This window comes from Diplotaxodon limnothrissa, linkage group LG16, assembly GCF_057381915.1.
Source record: "Diplotaxodon limnothrissa isolate DT_005_m linkage group LG16, D_limnothrissa_male_GT1.1, whole genome shotgun sequence".
In the NCBI taxonomy this organism is placed as follows: domain Eukaryota; kingdom Metazoa; phylum Chordata; class Actinopteri; order Cichliformes; family Cichlidae; genus Diplotaxodon; species Diplotaxodon limnothrissa.
This window is the reverse complement of record NC_140611.1, coordinates 12,135,360-12,160,797: the sequence shown is the minus strand read 5'-3', so window position 1 is coordinate 12,160,797 and position 25,438 is coordinate 12,135,360. Positions and strand designations below refer to the sequence as shown.

At 40.9% G+C, this 25,438-nt stretch overlaps 2 protein-coding genes across 2 annotated transcripts in view; both read left to right on the top strand.

Moving 5' to 3' along the window:
* Nucleotides 1-920: 920 nt before the first annotated feature.
* On the top strand, nt 921-9,928 carry ndp (norrin cystine knot growth factor NDP). Its single transcript, XM_085374880.1, has 2 exons — nt 921-1,130; nt 9,704-9,928. Exons 1-2 carry the CDS (start codon nt 921-923, stop codon nt 9,926-9,928), a joined length of 435 nt encoding a protein of 144 aa, XP_085231006.1.
* Nucleotides 9,929-22,333: 12,405 nt separating this feature from the next.
* LOC146615819 (amine oxidase [flavin-containing]-like) overlaps nt 22,334-25,438 on the top strand; it is a 55,021-nt gene continuing 51,916 nt past the window's right edge. Inside the window, exons 1-2 of the mRNA XM_085375118.1 lie at nt 22,334-22,431; nt 22,533-22,733. Of these exons, the coding sequence (XP_085231244.1) occupies nt 22,679-22,733 (55 nt within the window). The 5' untranslated portion in view covers nt 22,334-22,431; nt 22,533-22,678. The remainder of the gene's footprint in view (nt 22,432-22,532; nt 22,734-25,438) is intronic.

Sequence of the window (25,438 nt, the reverse complement as noted above, 5' to 3'; positions counted from 1 at the left end):
CACAAAGCATGAATTTATGGGTAGCTCGTGAAAATAGATAGATAATAATAGTTAATAAACTTTAACATGGCTATTTTGCTCCTTTCGCCATCTCTCACCCTACCATGCACTTAATTCACAACACATTTCAACATACCTGCTGCAGCCAGAACCAGGCTCACTTTTAACACAAACCCTATTGTCAGAAGGACTATAAAACTATGAAGTCGGGAAAAAAATTACCTAAATAAATGTGAAAATATGCAGAGGGCTTGCAGTCATGAGAGGGCTTGTTGGGAAAGTGAATTATTTTAATGAAAAAGTCATTCCTGGGGAGAGGAAAAGGCCCGGCTGCAGGCTGTTTGTGCATGGCTTAAGTTTCTCTTCTATAATAAAAGCACAAGGACTTATGTGTCCACATGTGTGTGCCGTGTGTGGGTGTACTGGGTTGAGCGTGGAATAAAGGAGACAAAGTAGACGGCCAGTTTCTTGAGACACACACACTCAAATAATTAATCTCAAAAACTGGCAGAAAAAAAAACTATGTCTGGAGATAGCTTCATCCACTACACACGAATTGTAGCATTTGGAACAGTTTGACTTGTGGACAAAACATAGAACGGCCACACGCAATATCGCTGCTTTTTCTGGTCTTTATCTCTTCATGTTTCCATTGATGCAGTTATGTTTGTCTTCTGCTTCCAGACTCTGATGGATTAAGGCAGCGGGGGATGGAGCAGCCTGCCCAAGAAACCCTCCTACTACCTAAAGCTTGCTGAATTTGAACCTACAGTGAGCTGACAGGAACAAAGCAGAGTCAAAGACAATCTCCTTTTGTGCAGCCTTGTGACAGAACAGACTCTGTAAGGAGGAGGAAGAAAAGCAACTACGTTACACGTTGGACATCCCGTGAGGATCAAGAGCCTCAGGGTGGCCCGATCATGAAACCTTCCATCTCTGGGGGCTCCCCCTCTGGTCTTCTGCTGGTTCTAATGTGCTGCCCCCTCCTGGGCTTGGTCCATTCTGCCAGCAGCAGCAACAAGGCCAGCGATAACGGACACGCACACCTGGGAGATGCTGACCCAGACCGCTGCATGAGGCATCACTTTGTGGAGACCATCACACACCCAATTTATAAATGCAACTCCAAGGTAAACCTACCAACACACTAAAAGCCAACCTTTCATATGAAATCTAGATAGTTGTCAATGTTTTTTATGTGACTTTTACTTTGTTTGATGTATTAAATGTTTATTGTTGCCAGTGTTTAAATGGAGTGCAATATAAGTTCAAAAATGAGACCATCCCCGAGTCTCTCAGTTCCCTCTGTCAGCCGGTGGTGTGATTTCTGTGTGAACGATGTGATTGAACTTTTCCACAAAAACCCAAAGGATGTGACAATTATTCTACACCCCGCGTAGCTCAGTGCCTGCCTTCTAGTGCAAGTGTCAAGAGCAGAAAACAACAGCTTAGAACATAAGTCAACTAATAAGCCCTGTCATACACTGCAGGATGAAACATAAGGTTAGCTAGCTACCTGGTGTTGGTATCAAGTTGTCCATGTTAGCTGATGAGCTGAAATTAGCCAGAACACAGTTTTATTTAAGTTGGATGGTCTGGAGATGGAAGTGGAAATTTGACTATCAGGGGAAACTGTGGTGGACTTCAGGATGTTTGGTTTTCAGAGTCACGGACAAACTGCAAACAGCAGGGTCTGCTAATTAATCTAATAACTTAGCTGGACATTTTAAAACGACTTTATCTGCTAATGTTACCAAAACTGAGTATGGCTAATCACATCTTGCTTGTCAGTGAAAATCATATCTGAATGAAAATGCTAGTTGGTTAGCTTGCCCAGCTAAAGTGATCATTGATTATAAAGTGTCACATGGTACTGATTTTAGTAAATCATGCAATGGCAAAGATATCTATGAGTAATATTTACTTTATACAAAATATGGTTTTCTTTTCAACATGGAGGTGGTTAGCAAGCTGTCTGCAATTTAGCTTTGATGTCTTTATGTTGATACGCAGTGTTTATACCGGTCTCCTGGTTTCTGTTCAAGATACAAGAAATACAGCACATACAACAGAACAACATTTTTTTGCAGGACAGTGTTGACTGGCGAAAGTACAAGCTGAGCATGAACCTGAGCTATAGCCTACTGATCACCTGGGTGGAGGTGTCAGCAATAACAGTGATTTTCTAAGGTTGCACAGAGCTCCTTAAGGTAATGGGCCATTTGCTTCAAATCAAGCTCCTGAGCCTAAGAATAATACCCAGCAATGACTTAAGAGCCATTTTTTCTCACAAATTCCTTCCTTTCTACTAGTATTGCTCATTTCCCCTTGAAAGCCTTTCTCCATTTGATCATTCTAGTGTATCATTCTTTCCTTTGCTCTCTTAATCTCCATCTCTTTTAGAAGAGTCACATAGGAGTGTGTGTATATGTGTGTGTGTTGGTGGTTCTGGAGATGGGCCACGCTGCAGACATATTCTGCACCTCAGCTGGGGCTCAGATTTGGCTGAAGCTATCGTGTCGCTGTTAGCCTGCTTGCTCGTGCACTGCCAGGTGCTAAAGAGGGGGAGAGAGAGAGATGGGGTGAGGAAAGAAGAAGAAAAGTGGAGAGGCAGTGATTAAACAATGGTGTGGTGTGTATCCTGACAACTTAAAGACAGCCACTTGACGTAAAGAGACTGATGATCCCACTGAGTAGCACCAAACATGTGAATGCTATTGTAGGAAGGTGCTGTCGATTTTCCCTCTTTCCTTTTGTTGTGCACCAGTGCAGTTGCTTGTCTAGCGTGAGTGATCTGTTCTTTGGTCTTTTTTTAATATTCTGACTATGAGTGCATCAAGCAGGTGGCCAAACCGCAACTCGGCTCAGGCGAGGCAGGGCTGAACACACACTCAGCATGAGCTTGGCTTTCTATTACAGCGCACAGAGAGCCGAGTGGAAGCCTAACTGAGCAACTGTTTTACACCTCAGGCCTGATTTAGACTACTGTGGTGAATCTTTGTAGTGCCTACAATGTAACCTACGTAAGTGGCCGACTTCTTGCCGGCATTTATGCCTGTGCTGGTGCGTTATGTGCTAGTTAGCATGTGGTCGTGTCCTTTGTTTTATATGCGGTGCCAGCGGATAGAAACCAATAAAATGATGGGCCCTCACGCTTTGTTGTGTTCTTTTTTGTTGTTTGCTTCTTTTCTGGGGTAAACTATATTGGTTCCTCGAGTCTTTCCACTTTCATATTTTGGCTGTGTACAGTACTGTGCAAAAAGTTTGAGCCAGCTGTCATTTCTTTATATTTAGATTCTGCAAAGCCAAACTTCCCTGTCCTTTTAACCTCTTAAGCCCCAAGCCTAACTGATCTCCTGCCTTTTGCTCCCGTGTCAGGGGACGTTGGGGCTTAGGAGGTTGTCTTGAGTGATGGGTCCTCAGGTTGTCTGAAGGTGTTTTAAAGCTTTTCTTTGAACATTTTCATTCCAGTCCTTGTACCTGACCATTTTCAGAGGATTTTCATTTTTAATTCTTGAGTTTTAAATCCCTTAATGCTGACCTATGAATTAGTATCACAAAAGTCATTTAACAAAGGGATGAGCCAGCGTTGTGTCTACACAGACAATTTAGTAAATAAACAATTTTAAAAGTATCTTCTGTCACTTTATTTTGTCTTTTGTCAAATAGTTTGATAGACTTAAAATAGCAGTAGTAGGCAATTTGGAAAGAGCTGTTAGCTGAAAACTTGTTGCCATATCTCATCATGTTGTGCATTGTGCCCTGAAATATTTAGAGGAAACTGGGGGACAAAATAAGTGGCAGGCTTAAAAATATACATCAGATAAACAGTATCTGAAAGGCCCGTTCTTAAGGAACAGGAAAAAGTCCAGTAAAAAAAAAAACTGACACAAGACCTGAGCGATGCATCTGGCACTCCAGTTGATCCAACTTCAGTTTGATGACCATCAGAAATGGTCTCAAGAAGGCAAGAAGGAAGAGAAACAGGGAAAATGTACTTATAATAACTTTATTTATATAGAACAGTTACAAAGGGCTTCATAGTTTGGATAAAAATGCATTAAAGTTAAGTGCACATGTTCAACCATGCAAGCACACAGTCGCTTTCATTCCTGCATACACAGTCCTATACACGCATAGCAGAAGAAAAAAAAGGCCACAAATAGACAGCAAAAGATTAAGTAGAAGCTAAACTATAGAAATGAGATTGCAGCAGATGTTTAAAACAAACCCCAGATTCAGCCAACCTGAGCTACAACCACAAAATCGTGATTACCACAAGCTTTAAGATAAGAGCAACAGTTAGGAGACCCCGATCAGATGAGGTTGGCTGCAGTTATGATGTCTCAGTAGCTCTGCTTTATACGCAGGAGCCCGGTCATGAAGGGCTTTATATGTTGTTAGTAACATTCTTAAATGGATTCTGAATGCCGGCTAGTTTTTGTTTTGTTGCATTATGTACCAACTGAAGACGGGCTGAGGAGGCTGAGAAATGCATGTGAAAAGTGAGCAGCAATAATCAAGACAGAAGAAAATTGTGTGTGTACAAGAAGTTCCACATTATTTGGAGGCAATTAAGGTTTGATTTTTCAAATGAATCTTAAATGAAAGAAACAAGACTGGATGAGGTATGGCAGATTACACAGTGAACTGGACTAAAAAATCAGTGGCACCAGGTCTTATAGAGGTGGATCTGTAGAGGATTTGTATGAACAAGAGAGGGGGACAACAGCGAATGTCTACAGCCATCTGTAAAACATGGCTTGGGGCCAGTAGTGTTGGGGATCAGGCCTCAACATTATTGAAGCAGTGTGGGATCACCTTGACAGAAAACAGAACAAAAGGCAGAAACATCCAAAGAACAGCGTTGACTGACCTTCAAAAAGCTGAAAATAAGAAATAACGAAAGCTTTAAAGGTGGTCATAAAAGTGGCCATACAAAACACTGACTTTGTGTGTTTTTGCCTTCTATACTCTGTGTATTGTTACACATTTTTCCTGTTTTCCTAGGAACAAAGAAATATGGGGCAGCTCAAGCTCAAGCAGTGCTGTATGACTAGAAAAAAAAGCTCTCTCTGCTGTCTGCAGCCCAGGTGTTGAGTAATATTCTGGTAGCAAACTCCTCCATTGTAAATTTGAACTTACACCATCACTACGCTAATTCCACAAATAAAGTTGAGTTTACAGGGTGCGAAGAGCACAACTCAGCCAGTGGAAGCAGTTGTATAATGTCCTCTGTGGATCTGAGGGGAGAAGAAAAATAAACCTGGGGATTTCATTATGGTTATCTTGGCACTGTGCAGCGTGCAAAGAAATAGGATTGGGTTTGTTTTTGAATGACTTTCCTGCTTAGATGCTAACGCAACTCTTGTCTGAGCATCTGTCTCAACTTATTAGCAAAAACATGATGAAAACACACAGGTTAGATCCACAGTGTGTGGTTTCCTGCCAGTGCTGAACTGCTGCTTTCTCGGGTTAATGTAAGTAACAGTTGTGACCTGTTTCACCGGAGCTGAAGAAAATTTCTTCCTTAATTGTGAAGGAAAAAAACAATATTTCATACACTGATGTTGTTATTTATTGTACTTTTTTGTCCACAAACATAAAAATTGTACTGTTTTGTTTTTTTGCAGTGCAGTAAAAATGAGTGAAAAATTGTTCAAGATGTTGATTTTTTTTTCTTCCCTCTTTGTTCTCTGCTTATTTTCACCCCTGCTGGGTTTTTGGTGTTGATGTGTGAGTATACTGTACATTGTCATTTATGTGACACTAAACCAACTATAGGGTTCAGTTATTCAAAGAAATGTAGAAAGCCATCTGACAAATGGATTTATCAGAAATTGCCTTTGATTTGTGTTCAAAAACACAGAACACACTTACCAGTTATTACCAGTGTAAAACTAGTTCTTCACCTTGAGTTTTATTTAAGCCTGTAAAGCCTGAAAATTTCCAGAAAATTCCTTTCTTTCAAACTATTGTTTGTCAACCCTTCTGATGAATTTGCATGTATAAGATTTAATTTGTATCATTTTTGCTACGTCCAGGATTTTTGTGCAATTTATTTTTCATAGTTTGTTTATCTTAAACCAAAAAAAACATATTAGAGGGTTATAGTTCTTAAAAACTGATGCATCAAATCTGATATACTTGGCATTACAGGGTTAATTATAATTTAAGTGCATTAAAAAAAAATTCCAAGGTTACATTTTTTTTTTATAATTAGGGTTCCAACTAACTATTACTTCCACTGCTGATTAATTAATGTGTTGTTCAGTAAATGAAATATCAGAGCACAGGAGAGCCTGAGGTGACCTAAGGCTATAAAATCAAGCTTTCATATGAGAAACTGAACTGAACGTGTTATTCCTCTTAAGTATTACTGCCCTCACAACCCAAGCACAATGGGGCAGAAGAGAATGTAGAGACCACACATGATTTTCACCAAGTGTTTCACCAAAACGTTTAACATGGAGTGAGTTCTTCGGTTATGTGTCTTGTGTGAACAAGTGCTGTGCAAGTAAACCAAAAAAATAATGGTGACAACGTTCAGTCAAAACAAATAATCTGGAGGTCAGCGAGCAGCTGAGTCCGTAGGCCCAAATTGTATATCTGCAGATGAGCAAACCAGGTGTCAGCCATTACTCCCAGGGAGCCATTCCACACATCCAAGCAACGACAAAAAACAGGAAGTGGATCTCGAGACCCTCTAAAGGCCAAGATGACACTTCAGCCTCTAAAACATTAAAACAAACTCTATAACATATTAAATGCATGAAAAAAATATTCTTGCTGTAAGAGACTACAGTAAGCAAACACAATCCCCCATCCCCACACACAGACAAAAAAAAGAAAATATTTCACATGCCCCATGCATCTGAATGGATCAGTCACACAAGCTATCCATTTGACGACAGCACAGATTACTGTGTCGACTCTGGATTTTGTCTTTAGGACATATGGGACTTCCTCACGGGAATCACAAATATTTCAGTGCAGGGTTGCAGAAAACTCGTCCTTCATTTCCGAGTATCTTAGTTCTTAACATAATTACATCTGTCTAAACTTGGACAGCAACACTGCTGCGGACATGCTAGTTGATGACAAAGTTTTAATGCTTTTATTTTGAAATTTTGGTTATTAATTACTTTTATTTTAAAAGACAAATGCTTACATTCTTTATGTCACACTGTAATTACATTGTTACCTAACAGATCCACGTGCATTTAGCAACCCCGGCTCAAATAAAGTCCAATGCTGCTCAGTTTTAGTCTGAAAATCCAAGCAGTGACTTTTTTAAGTAAAACAGCAGCTGTTGTTGGAAACACTGAAGTAATTTCAGCCAAAATAAGCACCATTATTCCTAATTACAAAAGTACTTGAGTTTAGAGCATAAAACCTCAAATTCAAATTAAAAACTGCCAATAAAAAAACCAAAGTAGGAAAAAGTAACCACAGCACCTGTCACTAAAACACAACAGACCGATGAATGCAAGGTTCATGTCATATTGGAGTTTTCATGATTAATCATAGCTACTTTTCATCGTGAGAATTCAAGAATTTAAGATAATTCTTTTAAAAATTATTACACAACTAACACACATCCAGCTCCAGTACTTTTGCACTCCACCTTCAGTTTTTTACTTTCGTGTCCTATTTAATTTTATTCCGTTTTATTTTATTTCTTTATATAGCACCAAATTACAACAACAGTCAGTTTGATGTGCTTTATATTTGCACTGCTGACATTTGTCCTATATGTATAGAATTACATTTATATAACACCCATCAGACCAGGGGCACGTCCAGAGGGGCCCACAAGGTGGTACAAGCCCTTTTGAAAATATATAATACTTGTATACTATATAATTTTAAATAATTATATAAATAATAAATACAAAGCTAGTCTTGTATTTACATTTTACAATATAGTTCAAAGGAAATTTACAGTTTGTTGCAAAATTACATACTACTACTACCGCAGATGAAATTGCAGTGATGATGATAATAATAATAATAATAATAATAATAACAATAACAACAACAACAACAACGACAAAAACAATAACGATAATAACGATAACGATAATAATAATAATAATAATAACAACAACGACAAAAACAATAACGATAATAACGATAACGATAATAATAATAATAATAATAATAATAATAACAACAACAACGACAAAAACAATAACGATAATAACGATAACGATAATAATAATAATAATAATAATAATAACAACAACGACAAAAACAATAACGATAATAACGATAACGATAATAATAATAATAATAATAATAATTATAATAATAATAACAACGACAACGACAAAAACAATAACGATAATAACGATAACGATAATAATAATAATAATAATAATAATAACAACAACGACAACAACAATAACGATAATAACGATAACGATAATAATAACAATAATAATAATAATAATAATAATAATAATAACAACAACGACAACAACAATAACGATAATAACGATAACGATAATAATAACAATAATAATAATAATAATAATAATAATAATAATAGGGAAAATGAGCCTGACATGTTGCATCTAAAATAATAATTTCTTTTTTTCTGTATTAAAAGAATGATCCCTCCGACAGCAGTATATTGTCACTAGATTCTGTTATTAGTGATGTTTTATTTTCCACTATAATAAAACATAATCATACATAAAATTAGAAAAAACTGATAAAGGTGCAAATTAATAAAAAATGTATACTGTACATCTTGAAAATTTGCAATATAAATTAACTGACTTTTTAAATAAGTTTCCTTTGGGAAAGTTTTGAGTTATCAGAATCTCCTCCAATAACCTTTTCTTGAAATTGAGCCTCTAAATGTTCCTCAAGGACCCTCCAACATGAACAAAGTTGCTTGAATGAGCCCATGATGACTGCTTAGTAATGGTTTATATCACTTTATATCACTTTTAACAGGAAGAAACCTCCAAAATAACCAGGCTCAGAGAAGGGTGGCCATCAACCGATGAGAATGGAAATATACAGAAGTACAAACTGAGTCGTTTAAAATGGTGTACGTTCACCCGATAATAGTTCATTATGGCACTTGAACAGTGCTGTGTCAGTACTGAAGCTTGCATAGGTTTGTTTAATGTAGCGGCTCATGAGTAAAAGGAGGAGCAGGAAAGGTGCAGACAGAGAGGAGGCCAAAGTTTGATAGCCTGATCCTTTGCCAGGACAAAGACAAATGGTCTTAAAGTGGCGACAACACTGTTCATATGTGTGTGTGTGTGTGTGTGTGTGTGTGTGTGTGTGTGTGTGTGTGTCACCCATACATGGCCCCAGACAGGCCTTTATCAAAGTGGGTACACGGGTGGCGACACACAGCAGCTGGCAGAAGGACATGACACAGGAGTCAGTTTAGGGAGGCGACAGGAATTCAGTGACCTACAGAGGAATGCCGGTCGGACAGTCACAACACTAATCAGGCTGGTGATGTGTGTGTGTGCTGACTGGTTAAACTGGGGAAAGGTTTCATATGCTGGCTTTGTTCCCTCTAAACAGCACAGAAAAAAAGTGGCCAACCACGCACACATAAACACACACAGAGCCCAAACATCTTTTTACTCCCCTTAAAGAGCCTGAAGGTCAACGAAAAATGCTTATCTGTATTTTTCATAACATCGCCTTTTCGCCTACTTCTTTCTTCCAGATGGTGTTGCTGGCGCGCTGCGAGGGCCACTGCAGCCACACGACCCGCTCCGACCCCCTCATCTCATTCAGCTCAGTGCTCAAACAGCCCTTCAAGAGCACCTGCTCCTGCTGCCGGCCGCACACCTCCAAGCTGAAGGCGGTGAGGCTGCGCTGCACTGGCGGGACTCGCATTACGGCCACTTACAGATACATCCTCGCCTGCAACTGCGAGGAGTGCAGCTGAGCAGACAGCAGTACCCTCCCAGACCCTCAAGACTCTCAAGAGCCGGCAGTTTTCTTGGCCACAGACCTTCCTCTCAAGCTGTCCAAAGCATTTTGGTTGATTATTGGATCAGAAAACGGCCCCAGAGATACTGGTTGTTAACTTGTGAGTGATAGTTTGGAGCAGTCAGATCAGCCTCACGTGGGCCTTAAAATTGACCTACAGCCCTTGGGACTCAGACAGAACATACTATACCCTTTCTATTATGTGCATTCAATCAGTACAAACAATGCAAAGCATATTTCTTCAGCTCACAAGGCCAGACACCACAAACTGCAGCTCCCAGGAGCCCGCTGGAGACCCTCCTCGCTGCAGAGACACACTGCACTCATTATAAGCCTCCGTAATTCATAACACACACGCTCAAGAACCACAGAATGAGAGCTCATTGCAAATATCTGTAACAGCCTTCTCCCTGCTCCATAAAAAAAGGGAAAAAAAAAAAGAAGAAGCGTTTGACGACTAAACAAAATGCCTCGTTAAAAAGCAGCATGGGAAAGGACAAGCGGGTCCGCGTGAGCCCTGACATGTGCTGGATCTACAGTGGAGCACCTGCGCCGTGCTTACTCACCCAGTAACATTTTACACACTCCCTGCAGACTTTCATCTAGCTGTGTAAAACATGACTGATGCTGACAGGAGAGCTCATCGAATGAACAGTAGAAAAAAAAAAGAAGAAAAAAAAAGTAGCGTAAGAGGAGCCCAGAGGATGCAAGAAGACCACTGATGAAGGTTTTAGCAGCCTCTGGGTCAGCGGCGTGGACTGTCAATAGACTGCCAAGGGTATCAGTGCTCATTTAAAGTATAACCTGTTCTACTTGGATCTTTGTGATGTTCATGTTGACGTTATTGTAACTGCCGCTACTATCACGCCGGATTGATTAAACTTGCCGCTATTGCCTGTAACATATTGTTAGTAATGACATGTCCTGTGTCCAACATGATGAATACAGAACTTCACACTCACTATTCATACTCTGTGTGTGCATTTGTGTATGCGTGTGTGTGCCGCAGGCTCATTTGCAAAACTTGTGGTCACTTTATTTGAATTGGAAAAACTGTGTTCAAATTGAGCTTTTTCCATCATTAAGGCTTCAGTTTTTTTTCAAACCACAAAGAATTGAGAGCTCACTTTTAGTATTTGAGCTGAAATAATGGGTGGTTGAAAGCAAAGAAAGGCCATGGTAGCTTGAATTTTAAATGCTTCTTTCTAAATGCACAGCAGTTATCTTCACTGCTTTGGAGTATGCTAATTTATGTCATACATGTTAAGTTAAATCCTGTGTGTCTGGCATATACAGCAGGACGTCCTTTCTTTCTTCTTGTTTTGGCTGCTCCCTTTAGAGGGTCACTCCAGCACATCATCTGCCTTCATTCTAGCCCCGCATCCTCCTCTGTCACACCAACCCTCTGCATGTCCTCCTTCTTTACGACCATCTTCTCCATCTTCAACATCCTTTGTCCAATATAAAGTATCTACCATCCCTTCTCTGCACATGTCCAAACCATTTCAATCTCACCCGTCTAACTCTGCCTCCTGAGTTGTCCCTCCGATGTACTCATTTCTAATCTTGTCTATCTTGATCATTCCTAATAACAATCATAACATCTTCACCTGCTCCACCTGCAACTGTGGCTATCCAAAATCCAAATCTCCAAATCATACATCATAGCAGGTCTCATTACAATCTTGTAAACCTTCCTTTTCACTCTTGCTGCTATGCTTCTGTCACATATCACCCCTGACACTCGTCTACACCCACTCCGCCCTGCCTGCACTCTCTTCTTCACCTCGCAGCTACTTCTTGTAGCTTCACCGTTACTCTCGTCTCCCTCTCATTCACACACATGTATCCTGTCTCGACTTCTTTTCTCTTTGCTGCATACCTCCACCCCTCCAGGCTCTCTTCCACTGGCTCCCTGCTCTCACCACAGATCACGATGCTGTCTGCAAACGTCATAGTCAGAGAAGGCTTCTGTCCGCCTCTCCATCACCACTGCAAATAAGAAGGGTCTCAGAGCCAATCATTTATGTAATCCCACCCAACCTTGAACTACACCTTAAAGACACACTCTGCAAACATGACCACCAGGGGCGTCACTAGGTTTTAAGGACAGGGGGGGCTTAGCCCCCAAGAGATGCACACGACATGAACGAACGTAGTGAATGAGCACAAAATTTCACAAACAGAAAACAAAGACTGAGAAATTGTTTTCCTACTTTTTTGGACAGATTAAACATCCTAGGCCACCAATAGATCTATTGTTTTATTTCAGTCTGCTTTATAATACAGTACAACAAGAAAACAGAGGAAATGTGTTTGCCGCATCAATAACAAGAAAAAAACTGAAAATAAAAAAGTACATTTTTCTGGCTGCAATCACCAGTTACTTGGTGGGTGGAAGCATCAAAGAATGACGTCTGTTTTTAAGAGTGGCAAATCGGTCAATCACTCTTGTGACTCAGATGCTGAAGCGTGTCTTTTTCAATAGACATGACTGCAAGACTGTGAAGTCTTTTCTGACCCATTGTTTGACGCAGCCAGGAGTGCAGCCGACGCAGTGCACTAAAGGACCGTTCGCACGAGCAGCTGCTGACAGGCACTGTTAGGGCAACTTGGATGGTTGCCTTCAGAGAGGGAAACATGTCTGAATCAAGGAGGTTGTACACAGACAACGTATTTTTGGGTGGACATCCAGCCTCTGTTTTCCGGGTAAGAAAGTTTCTGGCCACCAGAACCTCCTCTTTTTTCAGGTCAAGTCTGTAGTGCTTTGCAAGTTCATTCAAGTGTGGTTCACTCAAGAAGTTCTCAGATTTAGGACTGCATGCCTGGATGCCTTTTAGCAGCCCTGCATCTACACTGCAAAATCTTTGATCAAGCTCGCCAACCATCCGATCCACACAAGGGAAAAGTAACTCTCTTTTCAATGTGTCTGAGTTGTTCAATTCAGTGCGTGAACCCACAGTTGCCTCCAGGACAAAATCCTCCATTTTCCTCTGTTTGTGCCTTGTCTTGGCACCTGGTTCAGGGATACTGTGGGTGTTACACAGGGCCTTGGTTTTCTCATACAGCTCTGTAGCAAATGCATCTGAGTGTTTGCCCTTAAGTGTGTCACACACAGCTTGTTTGCAGATAAAAGCTTCTGCCAGGTCTAAAGTCTCTTTCTGCAGGAATTTGTGGAGTCCTTCGGTTACAGACAGAATCGACTGAAACATCAGTAGTGCATAGACTGCTGAGAACTTGTAGAGCTTTGCTCTGAGACCAACAGCTATGGGGGATCCAATTGCAGATAGGCACTCCAAAATGGCAGGCAATGTCTCAAGAACTGCACTGATTGATCGCAACTGACATGCCCAGCGAGTGTTTGAAAGTTGCACAAGCTCAGTTTTTGTCAATCCAAGCTTTGCCTGAGTCTCCATGAACTTATGATGATTGACTAGGGAGGTGCTGAAGAAAGAATACACACACTCCAACAAGCTGAAAAGCTCCACAGCCTCTGGGACAGCCTTGCAAGTATTGCACAAAACCAGGTTGAGTTGATGAGCATAACAATGCACATAGATAGCCTCAGGATGGAGCCTTCTAAAATGTGCTTGTACACCTCCAGTGGAGCCACTCATAACGGCTGCACCATCATATGTTTGTGCTACACACTTAAGCTCTGCAAGACCATAGTTTTGGATCTGCTGCTGAATCTCATTTGCAATGGACTGGGCATCAAATGATTTTATCTCTGCAAGTGCAAGGAAACGCTCCTTCACTGCCCCCTCTGACACGTACCTGACACAAACAGCTAACTGCTCTGCCTTTTTATCCCTTGCCTCATCCACCATGATGGAATAGACTTTAGACTTTGTCATTTCAGATACAATGACACTAGTAACTTCCTGGGCACAACAGTCAATCATGTCATTCTGGGATGTTGGTGAGATATACTGTGCATTTGATGGGGGATTATGTTTTTGAAGAAAAGGATCAAACTCCTTCAAAAGCTCCATGCATGCAAGAAAATTCCCTCTGTTTGGGCTGTCTTCACCTTCATCATGGCCACGAAAAGGGAGTCCCTGTCTCCCTAACATAGAGGTGACTGCAACAATTCGTCTGAGATACTCTCTTCTTTCGACTATCTCACTCACATTTGCAGTTGCTATCATCTGTGCAACGTTTCCCTGTTTGCTAGTTCCCTGGTAGCTTTTCCATGTAACAACACTGTCCTTATGTGTTTGTGCCATCTCATGCTTGCCAAAGATGACTAAAGCTTTCTTCCAGTTCTTGCAACCGTTACTGACCAAACTATCATGTTTGATGTTTTTGCCAAACACTCTACATGGGAAGCAGAAAGCTGCACTCTGGTTGACTGAATATTCTAACCAGTTGTGCTTTTCAAACCAGCTGTGGTTAAATGCTCGCTTCTGTGTACCAAACGTATCATGTGGATAGCTCTTCAGCTTCACCTGTCTGGGCCCTGTGTCTTTGTCACCTAAATCAAACCCTGTAGTAGAATGAGTTGCTGCAGCTGCTTCATCATTTTCCCTCTCTTGGCCTGTTTGCTCTCCTCTCTCTGTAATAACTTGATCTTCCTCTGCCTCTCGATCCATTTGCTGCAGCTCCTCTGTCTCTCCTTGCTCTCTCTGACTTGAACTTGCCTGTTGACCCTTTTCTCCCTCAGCCACTCCTTCTGCCTCACCCTTCAAGATACATTAAAACATACTGAATTGTAATGTAAATTGCTAATATCATGACTTCTGCTCCCGCTCCACAGTAATTTGTTGCTCCCAAATATTTTGAAGTTACAAACATTATATTTTGAGCACGCATGTGACTAAAATGGTTGCAATTTAAAGCCCTGAAAAATATTACTAAATTACTTGAATTGAAGTAATATTAAAATAGAACCCTCAAAAATATGTGAGTCAGGCTAATTTGACTTATATACATATCTCTCTCTTTGCTCTCTCCACTTTCTAACCTTGACTCTCCTAAATAAAAGCTCAAGTTAAACAGGTCTTATATGTTGTACCGTGACTGAAATGTTTCATATTTCATATCCATATTGAGTCCCATAAAATTCTAATCAGACTGTCTCCATCACAAATGACTCCATCCTTTGACTCACCTCTCCAGCAGACGTCTCTCCCCTCTGCCTCTCTGTGCTCCTCTGCCCTGACTCCTACAGGTTAATGGGGATGGAGTGATTATTATTATTTCCACTGATGATAACCATACCTGAATGAGCTCAGCTGGATTTTTCAGAGCTAAAACGAGTGACAGAAATTAAAATTATGCTAACAATTTAACTTAGTGCGCTAGCCAGGTTTTTATTTACAAAATGGGGAGCACCTGGTTCATTATTTACATGGGACTCTCTGCTGTTAGCTGGAGCTAACTAATTGTTACTACCAGCCAGTGATGAAAACTTACTTTCTTGAAAAACTTGCGTATATCCATGATTTCTTGCCGTTTGCCACATGCACGCTAGTGTTTCTGCAGGTGTATACGAGCGGAGTGTAAAGTAGCAGTGAAAACGAGGACTGGATTTTCAGTCATGTGGATGTCCCCTGTGAACAACTGGAACGGATTGGATAACGAAGCACTGACGCTACCTTAACAATGTAAAGCGAAAGGGACCAACCGAGTTATGATCATATTTGTGTGAATAGCGACAGGTTTATATTATTATTTCTTTAAACTCATATTCCTGCATCTTTATATTGAATTTGTCTGCAAGTTCTGTAAAAAAAAAATCGAATAAGTTAAAAAAAAAAAAAAAAACCCAAAAAAACCCCCACCAAATTATTTAGGGGGGCTTAAGAATATTTTAGGGAGGCTTCAGCACCCCTAAAATAGGCCTAACGACGCCACTGATGACCACAGTCTCACTGTCCTTGTACATATATTTCACTACCCTCACATACATGTCTGCTACTCAGAGATAGTTGGTAGCACTCTCAAAATGTCTGGTCACTAGGGAAGTGATTTCCCGACTGGTTGAGGAGCAGCTGCTGATTGTTGCTGGGTGAAACTGATCGAAGAGGGTGTTGCTCCAAAAACCTCTGTGTGATCACTTTGGTCACTGGCAAAAGTTTGCAAGTGTCTGCAAACAAACACTCTTCCATACAAACTAAAGGTGACTGTAGCCATCTGCTTGCAGCCACAGCAATCACAATGAGGTTTTCAGTGCAGCACCGTATGATCAGCTTCACCTAGCAACTCCTGCAGCCATGAGGTACCTGGACTTACCTTGGGGTCACTGACTGTTTTAAGCCCTGCATGAACGATCATCAGCAATCAGTTTCACAGTGACTGCCAGCAACCACATGCAACCAGTCTGGGAGTACTTATTCTTCCCCAGTGACTGGCGGCCATCCCATCTGCAGGCCTGTGTGACTGGTGCCTTAACAGATCACTTATCAGTTTGTGCAGTTCACTGCAGAACGACTAAAATGGGTAAAAAAAATAAAAGCCAGTCTTAGGAAATGGAATAGTTGTTTGATGTTCTGCTATTAATTAAACCTCTACATGTCATTAAATGTCTTATCAGAAAATTTAACACTTCAAAAATAAATCAATGAAGAGAAAGACAAACTTAATGTGGGATAAATAATATGTTTTGTGTGAATTTCTTTCACTTAAAATGAGAGGGAAAAGTTTACAAAATGAACTTTTATTGATTATGAACTGAAGCAAGTACAAGTTTTATTATGATTTTTTTTTTTACTGAGATACAAAGGAGCAGATGTCTTCTCAAAAACATCCACACAGCCAGAAGTCCCTTTTGCAAACACATCTAACCCACTAAGATGGAAGTGGTGGAGTTTAATACAGACACTGGAAGCTAGTCACCTAGAGGTGATGTAGATATCTGTGGGGATTTTTGTCTCTTAATACATTTCCTTATTTACCCCATGCAAATCCGTCTGCTGAGAACAATATGAGGAAACTGATCTGACTTCTTGTTCTGTCAGCTCTAATCTAAGTCACATAAACCCAGACAGAGAGGTGACTGCTGATCCTATGGTCACTGGAATCCCACTTTGTAAGCTAAAACATTTCAGTGCAGTCAGTGGTAGCTTAGCAATGACATGTGCTGCTTGTAATATGAACTTCATCCAGCCCTGAAACAGCTGGAGAAGAGAAGCTGATCTTAAAGGGAAATTAAAAACAGTAACAGTGGATTATATGTGTGCATCATCCTTTGTGCATCCCTAGTGCTCATAGCAGACATTCAAATCCAGAGCAGGAACCATAAAAGTCAGCTGCGTGCAGATGAATTCATAGAACTGAAAAAAGAAATGAAATACAAAAAAGCTTTAGGATTGTGACTGCAGGTATTTAATGGTTTGCTTCTATACAGTTTTGCATCATAGCGCATAGAGAAGACAAATATGAAGTAACCAACGGGTAGATCCGTTTCTGATTTAGGTTTTGATCAAATTGCCAACATATACATTTTGATGAAACTCAGATTGCTCCTTCCCAGGTTGTGGCACAACAAAGCTAAAGAAAAAGAAAACACATGCAAACGAAATGCAAAAGAAATGCAAACGATGAAAAACTGAAGGATGGATCCTTTCACTCACACACCCAAAGCCCACTGTGTGGATTCACCGAGTATCCTGTAAGATTCTTTTTCAGAGAAGTGTGACAGCCTGGAACACAGAGCTCTGACACTTACAAAGTGTATGTGTTTTTTTCTGCTTGCAGTATCCACTCCCTGCACACATGTGTTCGCTGTTTTCAGACCTGTACCCTGTGAAACAGCACAACACGCTGCTCTCTGAACACTTCAGTGCCGACAACAACTGACAGCACGGCCGGCTGCTTCACACGTGAACCTCATAAAAATGGCTTTACCTTCCACTCCGGAGATTAATCTGCCTTTCTCTGCTGTCTCCTCTCACTGTGGCTCACCTTTCTCGACACACGCGCGCAAAAGCGCCGGTGGTGAGGAGGCACGAGTAGGTGTAATTAACAGGAGAACTGGTGTGACAGAATGAGAGAAGGTTCAAGGCTGATGCTAACAGCTCTCTTTTCAGGCTGTCCCAGCAGAACAAAATAGGATCGGCGAGACTGTTGTTGGCCGGGTCCAGGCCTTCTAATTAAAGCAGCAGAAACATCATTCATCAGGTCCACTTTCTTCATTTCCAGGTGTAAGGCAGCCTGGCAGGCAGATGTGGTCATTATATAACTCTTCACATCAGCAGACATCACACATTTATTCAGTCTCGAGCCTAATCATAACCACTCAGGCGTTTGATAAAAAATCGTAGAAAAGAAGCATTTCATTTGGACTCGTTTAAAAAAAATCACCTCTGTATGTTTAGCTTTCCATCATAATGCCAGACGTGAAACGTGGACAACAGCCATGTGCTGGAGGGTTCACAATGTGACCATTCACTGCTTGAGGTTTGCGAGCGTGCCGTCAGCACTTACTTTACTAAGGAAATATGAATACAATGGCAGTGTAGGGTGTAAGCTCACAGTGTTTCAGGTCTCTCTCTGAAAGTTTCGCTTGTTGTTTCATTTCATTTTATTTTTGTGACCGGGGCTGTGCTCATTAACCCTTTAAGACCTACCATAGAACCAAGTTCGCCAGAGCTTATATTATATTTTTACATGCTGTGGAGCCATTTTTGGGAGCATTTCAAGTTGCTATACATCAATACAACCATTATAGCCCAAACTTTAATAATATGTCTGCATTAGGTGCATAGTAATTACATAAATTGCAAAAAAGTGCAATAAACTACAAAAAAATTGAAAATCGTTTTTGTTTTTTTAACATATCGTTAGCTTCATAGCATAAGTGCCTAAGTCATTGACTTAGTCAAATGACTTAGGCAATTATGCTATGAAGCTAACGATATATTTCTAGTTAGAGAAATTTAAGAGGCTTATCCCTCAAAACTGTAAATACAAAAAAGTTACACAAACTAGTTTCCCACCACAGGAAATTTATTTTGAGTGTCTTCATAGTTTTATTTTTGAAATACACCAATTTTTATATACTGCAGGAAAAACGAAAATAAATATTATAGTGCAAATTTGCAAAATAACAGCATATGCATCAAAATAAACTATTTCCAGCAGTGCAATATGAGTCTTAAGCATCCCAGAAACGACACAGAAAGTCATAAAGTCAAACATAACTTTTTAAAACACATAACAAGTAAAACACAAGCTCATAAGGCCCCGATCGTAAAAAACTACATTTCCGCAAAATGACGTCACTTCCGGTTTCGGGCAGGTCATGCGGTCATGTGATAGTTCGCGCTGATGGACGTAGGAAGTGTTACAAACAGCTGATGGATCGGCGAAGCGTGTTTCTGGAATATCATGTTTTTGTTGCTGCAAGTGATTTTTATGCAGTTTTTGCAAAGCTATATGTGGAAGGAAACTGTGACCTAGGACAAGCTGATGGCATAAGATGTAAGTACAACTCCTCCAGTTTCATATGCAAAAAAAATTATTGCGCTAGCTTACACGGTTGCAGAGCTACCGGGATTTAAAAATAGTTATGCAAAACAGAGCGTGCCCGCTCCGATCGGCTGTAAAGGGTTAATCAACAACACAATAAACTGTAAAGACAGAGCCAACCCTCTATAAGCTAATTCTATTGTCTCTGGCAAGCTCTTAAAAAGGCAACCTAAAATTGGCAGCACTCTTTGTGATCATATTTTCTTTAAAAAGTGTTTATGTCCTAAAGTATCCAGCAGAGTTTATCTTAACTTAATGTGAGGCTTTGGCAGTCTGCGCTTTGTGTCTAACCAGAAAGAATTTCGTCCTGAAACTTTGGAAATAGTTTGATTAATTAGGGCTGCTCAGGCATCGTTAACTTCAGCTACTCTCTCCTCACTTCGATGTGCCAGTATGGTGTTTGCTTTTAATAATAAACAGATTAACCAAATCCACAGTGCAGGAAAAGTTGTTTACTAGGATTGTAATGTAGGAAAACTGGGATGAAAAGTTAATTTCCAGTAAAATGTGTTTTTGTTTGTTTGTTTGTTTGTTTGTTTGTTTGTAAAACAAAAAAACCCTTTATATTCATATCTAAACTCACTGTGTAACCAAACACCACATATGTTAGGCTTTTGTGGTGTTTCATTAAGTTGCAGGGCAAATGACAGTAAGGTACGTTGCTTTTGTGTTTCAGATATGAGAAATAATACGCCTTGCTTTTATTTACAGGTCATTCTCGATAACGCCTAAAATCACACTTGGTTAAATCGAAACAAAGTACAGGTGAGCTCAGATTGGTTTTAGTTCAGTTTTAGTTGACTTTCATTTTGTAATAGCCTGATGGATGGATGAAATGATGGATACTGATTTCCAAAGAATGTTACCAGAAAACCTCTAATATAACCCTGCTTACAGTAGGTCAGCAGCAGTCTTTGACATTTTAAGGCTTTGTCACCAAACTCATCTTGGACCTCTGCTGCCCTCTGCTGACAAACCACCACACTGTGCGCACCTCTGTTTCCCACTGAAGCGGCACACAGTGAACATTAAAGATTGAGGATATAGCTGGAGCTTACCCTGCACACTAAATATTACAGACATGTTTTGGAGATTAAAACACTTCATGTCATGGTAGCATTCCCACCGACTCCTTTGGTCTGTAGTTCTTTGTAGTCCCTCACCTGTCCGCCACATTCACACAGCCACCACAGCATTCTCCACAAATACACATCATCATTTAATGGAACAGGAATTTTCAGTCACACTTAGGAAAATGATTTAGTGTTGTTTCCCCCCCCAAAACATCAAAATGCCAAGGAGCCACTGACTCACCAAATTGCTTCCTTAGGAGCTGTTATAATATTAAAAAATAATTTAAAAATAAATAAATAACTCTATTCTTAGGCCAGGAGAAGTACTCAGAAGTATTACACAAATTTAACCTAACCCAGTCTTCAGATGTTTTGAGAATACAGGCACTGTTTTCATGGAATAGAGTGCCACATAATGAGGAATTATGATGATTTTAAAGAAAGAATACAGCATCACTGATACATTACCAGAACACATCAGAGAGTTACTGCTGATGCTGTATTGGACTGCATTATATTTAAAGATGCTTCTGATTACAGGAATACGGCACAACCAGACTGTGTGGGATAATGTACAGGAACATCTGTGCTGCGTATGGGAGAAGTCCCCAAGTCCTGATGGGACACACCTTGGAAGGTGGTTGAGAACAACAGGGCTAAGTTCCTGTGGGACTTCCCGTTCCAGACAGACAACCAGCTGGTGGCCAGCCAACCAGACTGGCTGACACGCAACAGAACACCGCAGTTATGATAGATGTGGCAATCCCAGTGGACAGCAACATCAGGAAGAAGGAGCATGAGAAAACAGAGAAGTACCAGGGGCTGAAAGAACATCTGGAGCAGATGTGGAAGGTAAAGTCCAAAGTGGCCCCAGTGGTAATAGGAACATTAGGAGCTGTAACCAGCAGAGTACAGGCACAACATCAGAAGAGCGCAGTCCCAGGAATAGCTAACATACAGCACGGAACCCTCAAACTCCCAGGCCTCTGTCATCGCCGTGTCTGCATCGTTTCTCTCCATTCTCTCCCCGTATCCGAAATGTACAATACATAGATTTAATATATTTAATAATTTATATTTATTCATTTAATAATTCACAATACAAAATTGAGATATTAAAGGTTTTTCAAGAGATCCCTAAAGTGAACAAAGTTGCTTGAATAACCTCAGAGTCCCTTGATGCTTGCTTAATGACAGCTTTCTCTGTTTCTCAATCATCAAGTTTTAAGTTTATGCACAAGAAAACCTTGAGCAGGTTTAGCTGAAACACAACCAAGCTATATGGCACACAGCCCAAACAGCACATGATGTGGCTGTGTGCACTCCACACAGCGTGTGCAGAGATGAGTTCTTGGCTAATTGTGACAAACCAACCACAAGAAGGCAACAGAAACTAAAGAATACAACATGACGGTTGCATGCATCACCTATGATAATGCTGCTGAATCTTTTAAAGACAGAGGAAAACAAAGTCATAAAAATATAAGGCAATAGCAGTGCCGTTGAGAAGGAGATAAAATGACTATGCTGAGAGACTCCTGAGTATCCTAGATAATTCGTTTTTTTCATTCAGCAGTGATTTGGGGAATTTTTCAAAGATAGATAGATAGGAGCTGCCATAGCAAGTATAAAGCTGTTCTGTGTCTTTGTGCAGCCAGATGCATTCTTTGGATGCACCTCACGCTCTACTTAGCTTTGTGTAAAGTAAGATGACGGTTAAACTTGAAAACTCAGTGTACACACCCTGGTATTATATAATACTATGCTGATAAGAAATATGCTGATAAGCCTTTGGCCAGACAGTTACAGCACCACAGTCAGGGACATCTGTGCTTTTACAACTAGGCCTACTGCAAAGCATAAAGGACTAAAAAGAAGACACACAGAGCCACGGAACTGTAATGGGTCTATAGTAAGTAATCTATACTTTCTTCTTCTTCTTATGTTTTTTTTTGTTTTTTTTTTTTCTTTTTCATTCCATAAATTGTTTTCTCTAACCCTCCAAACCCACAGGGCAGCGCTTTACTATGGGTAGGCGGAGTCTGCAGGGAGTGGGCCTGCCCGGCGCTTTTTAATCCAGATGCTCTCCGCCGTGCACCCTGCGTCCGGCAACGAGCTGACACAACCAAGAGGTGAAAGAAGACACACCACCCAGCAACATGACTGCACCCAGCAACACCTACGATGTTATAGTGGTCGGCGCGGGCATATCAGGTAGGCTGCACGTCAGAAAACTTTAGTTTTGTGTTCAGGCTCCGCGGACGAGCTGAGCAAATAAACTGATTAAAGCCAAAGCTCCGAGCAGAGCTGGTAGCGGTCAGATGCGCTTTGTGGAAGGTTAACTACACAACTGTGGCCGTGAGCGAGTGTGTGAGAAGACGCGGCACATCCTGTATCCACAGCTGACTGTGTGCAGAGCTGACAATGATGGAGGTTTTTTTTTTATTCGTATTGTTTTTCTTCTTCACGGTGTTCTTCCGTGAGGCTGCCTCCCCTCCCCTCCAGCAGCTAGTCAACCTCTGTATCACCGCAGCAACAGCAGAGCAAGTTGAGTAACAGCTAATCAACCAGCGCATACTTTGTGTTACATACCGTAAGAGGACGTGAGCTGGAGGGGTTCGCGTAAATGATTGTTGCTCGCATCCATAAGGCTGACATGTGTCTTGGCCCGTGTTGTTGGATTGTACAGATAAAAGCAGCTGGTTTGTGTTCGCTCTATGATCCAGGTGGAGACTGGCCGTGATGCTGAGGAGGAGTCCAGCAGCCATGTGAAAAATGACGCGATGTGTGGATTACAAACGTTGCATTTGACGCAATAGGTGTAATATTGCACACTTGCATTTTAAGTACAAGTTGGCAATCCCCCCCCAGTAGTAATAAATAATAATAACAATGATAATAATGCATAGGAGGGGAGGGAAATGCACTGGGCGCCTTCTGGTACTAAACACTCCTTAGAAAACAGGCTGTGTGCTGTTCTTACCTAACAAGGGAAACCTTTACTATGAGGATAGTGAATGTTCTCAATCCTAGAATGCAAATCTTTGTACATAGTGTCATTTGGTAGGGATGTGCTGATACATCAGCTGAATATCAGTCAAAAAATGATTTTATGTCCAGTATTTCTGCTTATGTATGTATGATAAATAGTCTGCAGTCAGCAGGATTTACAAAGAGGTTATGTATAAAGTAAGGAAATCCGTATCTTTATGACTCTGTCTTCTACATTATAACCGATCCAGACCTTACCTAACTGTTACGTTATAGGTTTTGCAATTTCTGCTGCCTTTTTGGCCAGACCTCTCTTGAAAACAACATTTTTAATGTCGGTGAAACATTTACATTCATAAATAAATGATCTAAAAAAGTCGCTTTGCCCAAAACTGCTTGTAGCTGTCACTTTGTGACAGAAATGTTCTTTCTGGCTCAGACTGGCTTGATACCAAATCACTTCTTGCAAATGATCACTTTTTGGCATAGCACTGGTATTGGCCAAAATATCTGCAAATATGATGGTGTATTGTAGCCAGTATTTATCTGGTGTTGCACGTCAGTTTTGCACTGCCTGAATAGTTCAAAGTTGGGCTGGGTGTAGGGTTATTTCCATTGGACAAAAATGGAAAATAAAATCCACAAAAACATTCAAGATTGGGAAAGAAAGAAAGAAAAATAAAGGGAATGGACTGCCACTTTCTAGTACCGCAGGTTTTTTTGTTTTGTTTTTGTTTTTTGACTGTCTTGCCCGGTCACACTAGGAAAAATTGGTGATTGTTCTTTTTTTTTTTTTTTGCTTTTGAGTGGTTGAGGTGGCCAGATGATCACCCAGAGTTTGAGCCTACTGTACAACACCCTCAACTTCAGCAGGACCACTTTCCATATCAAGGCGATTGGAAACAGGTTGCCTTTCACCAAGTGAGCTGTTTCCAATTGTCCAACTTGGACTGAGTGCAGTCCCTCTCAGGTAGACTGGCAAAGGTTCGCAAACAATTACCCTTTAATTTATAAATGCAGGCAGATTGCCAACACATTGTGATCCATGTGCAGTGATGAATGCTACAGCGTGTTTCTGTGCAGTGGTGGACTCGACTCAGTCGGTTATATTCTGGTCATTTTTGAGATATTACCACAAACAGATTGCATGTAGTTGTCAGCTTAAACCATTCAGTGGGAAACTGGTCGCAGACTTTCTCCCAGTCTTTGATGTTTTCTCGCCATCGTGACATTTTGAAGATGGCAGTTGACTGCGAGTGGTTTTAAACCAGGTCCTGTCTTAAATTTAAAACATTTGAATTCATTAAGTCTGGTAAGAATAATGAGCTCTGAATCAAAGACGCTGATTGACATACTGTATGTCAGCGGTCCCCAACCTTTTTTGCGCCGCGGACCGGTTTATGCCCGACAATATTTTCACGGACCGGCCTTTAAGGTGTCGCGGATAAATACAACAAAATAAAACTAGTACCGGTACCGAAAAAAGAAGATTTATTCATAACACACGTGAAAAGACCCAGGAAAACCGAGTTAACGATAAAAGCGATAACAAAATAACGCTGAAAACCTGAGCCTCAACTCTCGCGGCCCGGTACCAAACGACTCACGGACCGGTACCGGTCCGAGGCCCGGGGGTTGGGGACCGCTGCTGTATGTGGTGTAACGTCAAAACTTTGAATCCCTGTTGTTCCCGGCTGTTTCGATGCAGCTACACAACTTTCAGACACACACTCCTGCAAATGAGCAGTCAGGTTGGCAGGTGCAAAACTTCAGGGCAGGATTTTAGCATCTGTGGCGTTGGTGCGGTGACTGAAGTTGTTTTTCCCGATGTGAGTGAACCTCTGTCCTTTCTGTTCCCCATGCCTGACCGCTGCCTCACTCTCTGTTAGTCTGACAGTTCCATCGACTGCCTGCCTGCCTGCCTGCCT

Coding starts and splice junctions, on each gene's coding strand:
- ndp (XM_085374880.1), top strand. CDS start 921: ATGAAACCTTCCATCTCTGGGGGCTCCCCCTCTGGTCTTCTGCTGGTT. Junction 1,131..9,703: donor TTTATAAATGCAACTCCAAG/GTAAACCTACCA, acceptor TCTTTCTTCCAG/ATGGTGTTGCTGGCGCGCTG.